The 2,228-nt window shown below is 43.1% G+C and overlaps 1 protein-coding gene across 1 annotated transcript; it reads left to right on the top strand.

Moving 5' to 3' along the window:
• The first annotated feature begins 393 nt into the window (after positions 1-393).
• LOC147509114 (uncharacterized) lies at positions 394-990 on the top strand. Its single transcript, XM_086597719.1, has one exon. The coding sequence runs from the start codon at positions 394-396 to the stop codon at positions 988-990; it is 597 nt and encodes a 198-aa protein (XP_086453845.1).
• The last annotated feature ends 1,238 nt before the right edge of the window (positions 991-2,228 follow it).

Raw genomic sequence — 2,228 nt, 5'->3', positions numbered from 1 at the left:
TTCTCCAACTTCTCCAGGGTGCTAGGCCATATCCTGAAGAAGATATATACAACACCTTACTTCAAACCAAACGTCAACAAGGTGATAGCTATACCAGGACGTCTATACTGCCACTTCCACAAACTCCACCACCATGACACCAATGAATGTTAAAGCTTCAAGCACTACCTCCAAGACTTAGTCGAAGAGGGAAAACTGAAAGAGTTTTTGCAAGAAAGCGACCTCAGGCATAAACTGAATGCAAACTGCAACAGAAGCAAGAGACATAGTCACAAACGACCTGCTCGCAGAAGGAGCAGAAGCAGAACAGCCCGACGATCTAAATCTCCCGGTCAGTCGAGGCATAACAGAAGACATCACTCTTCCGATCACAACGAGGAAAAGGTAATCCACATGATTATAGACACCTCCAGCAATGAGACCTCCGGTCGTGAAAAGCACAGGCGCGTAGGAGCACTGCAAGAAATCTACCACCTATCCCACATAGCTAAACTGATTACTCTTGCCAGCTCTCAAACTATGACCACAATATCGTTCACCGAGGAAGATCTTGATAAAGTGTGCCTACCCCATAATGATGCTCTGGTAGTGCACGTCAAGATCAACAGATGGACAGTCAAGCGGGTCCTAATCGATCCAGGCAGCTCCTATAACATCCTCTTTTACCAAACATACAAGGATATGTACCTGCCAGACTCAGTGATGATAGAGTCAAATGCGCCACTCTATGGATTCAATGGAGACCGCATAGATGCTATTAGAGACGTCATCCTACCAGTCTCCATTGGAGAAAAAGAGAACATCATTAAAACCTCAATACGCTTCAGTGTGATAGATGTCAAGTCATCATATACTGCCATCTTAGGACACAGGTGGATTCACAAGATCTCAGCAGTTCCATCAATCTTATACCAAGTCCTGCGGTTCCTAAGACCCCATAACATCATGGAGCTTAGAAGCAACCAACTAGAAGCTCATCGACATAATTAAGTAAGCACAACAACCAAGGACAAAACTCAGGTCGTCCAGACAAATGAAATCCCAAAGCTGCAAGATCCCCAAGCTTCCAGCCCTCCAGCATCAACAACAGACAAGCTCAAGGAAAAACAAGCACAAGTCAAACTATGAGAGAAAGTCAATTTGGGCACAAATGATGACCCAAAATTTGTTTATGTAGAGGCTGATTTAGACCCCAAGCTCAAGGAGTAACTTGTCAATTTTCTATCTCTCAATAAAGATATTTTTGCTTGGTCATATATCGATATGCCAGGCATCGACCCTCAGGCCGCTTGCCACAAATTAAATGTAGATCCAGCTATAAAGCCTATCAAACATTGACCTCAGAAACTAGCACTCAAATTTCAAAAAGCCATCGATGAAGAGATAGAAAAGCTCAAAAAGGTTGGATTCATCAGAGAGGTCAAATACTCGACCTGGTTAGCTAACATTGTAGTCGTTCCTAAGAAAAATGGCTAGGTTCGACTCTGCATCGATTTCACCAATGTCAACAAGCATTGCCCAAAATACAGCTTCCCCCTACCCAGGATTGATATACTAGTAGACCAAACTTGCAGTCATAAACTTTTATCATTTATGGACGCATATAGCAGATACAATTAGATACCACTTGCAGAAGAAGACTAGGAAAAGACGTCCTTCATAACCGACCAAGAAACGTTCTGCTATAACGTCTTACCATTCGGCTTGAAGAACGCCAGCGCGACCTACCAGAGACTTGTCACAAAAATATTCAAAGACTTGCTGGGCGACACTATGGAAGTCTACATAGATAACATGGTAGTCAAAAGTGCAAAGGCTGGTGTAGAGGTAAGATTTGTTCGACTGAACTTGGTTATGTCGAGCTGCCTACGTATCAAGTTCTTTAGTGAACTCGAATCAAGTCGGACATAGTTCAAGCTTTTGATTAGTTGATTGGAGGGGAGATGGAGATAGATGATCGAGAAGATAGAGAATTGGCCTCCCTTGAGAATGGAGAAGACGCCTCCTTTTATAGGCGTAGATACCCTTTTGCACTGTCTTGATGATTGCTTTTACTCCTTCCATTAAAAAGTAATGATCTATCATTAATGATGTTGTTGACTAGCATGCAGTGGTTACGTTTCCTAGGTCGTTTGGACGACCTGACCTTAGGTTGTATGCATGACCTACTTGTAGTCTGGACACGTGGTCTGTCATGAGTGTTTGAGAGTGGAGGGTACTGACATAGC

Source organism: Coptis chinensis, chromosome 3 (assembly GCF_015680905.1).
Source record: "Coptis chinensis isolate HL-2020 chromosome 3, ASM1568090v1, whole genome shotgun sequence".
Taxonomy (NCBI): domain Eukaryota; kingdom Viridiplantae; phylum Streptophyta; class Magnoliopsida; order Ranunculales; family Ranunculaceae; genus Coptis; species Coptis chinensis.
Note: the sequence above shows the minus strand (reverse complement) of the source record. Positions and strands in the feature narration are given on the sequence as shown.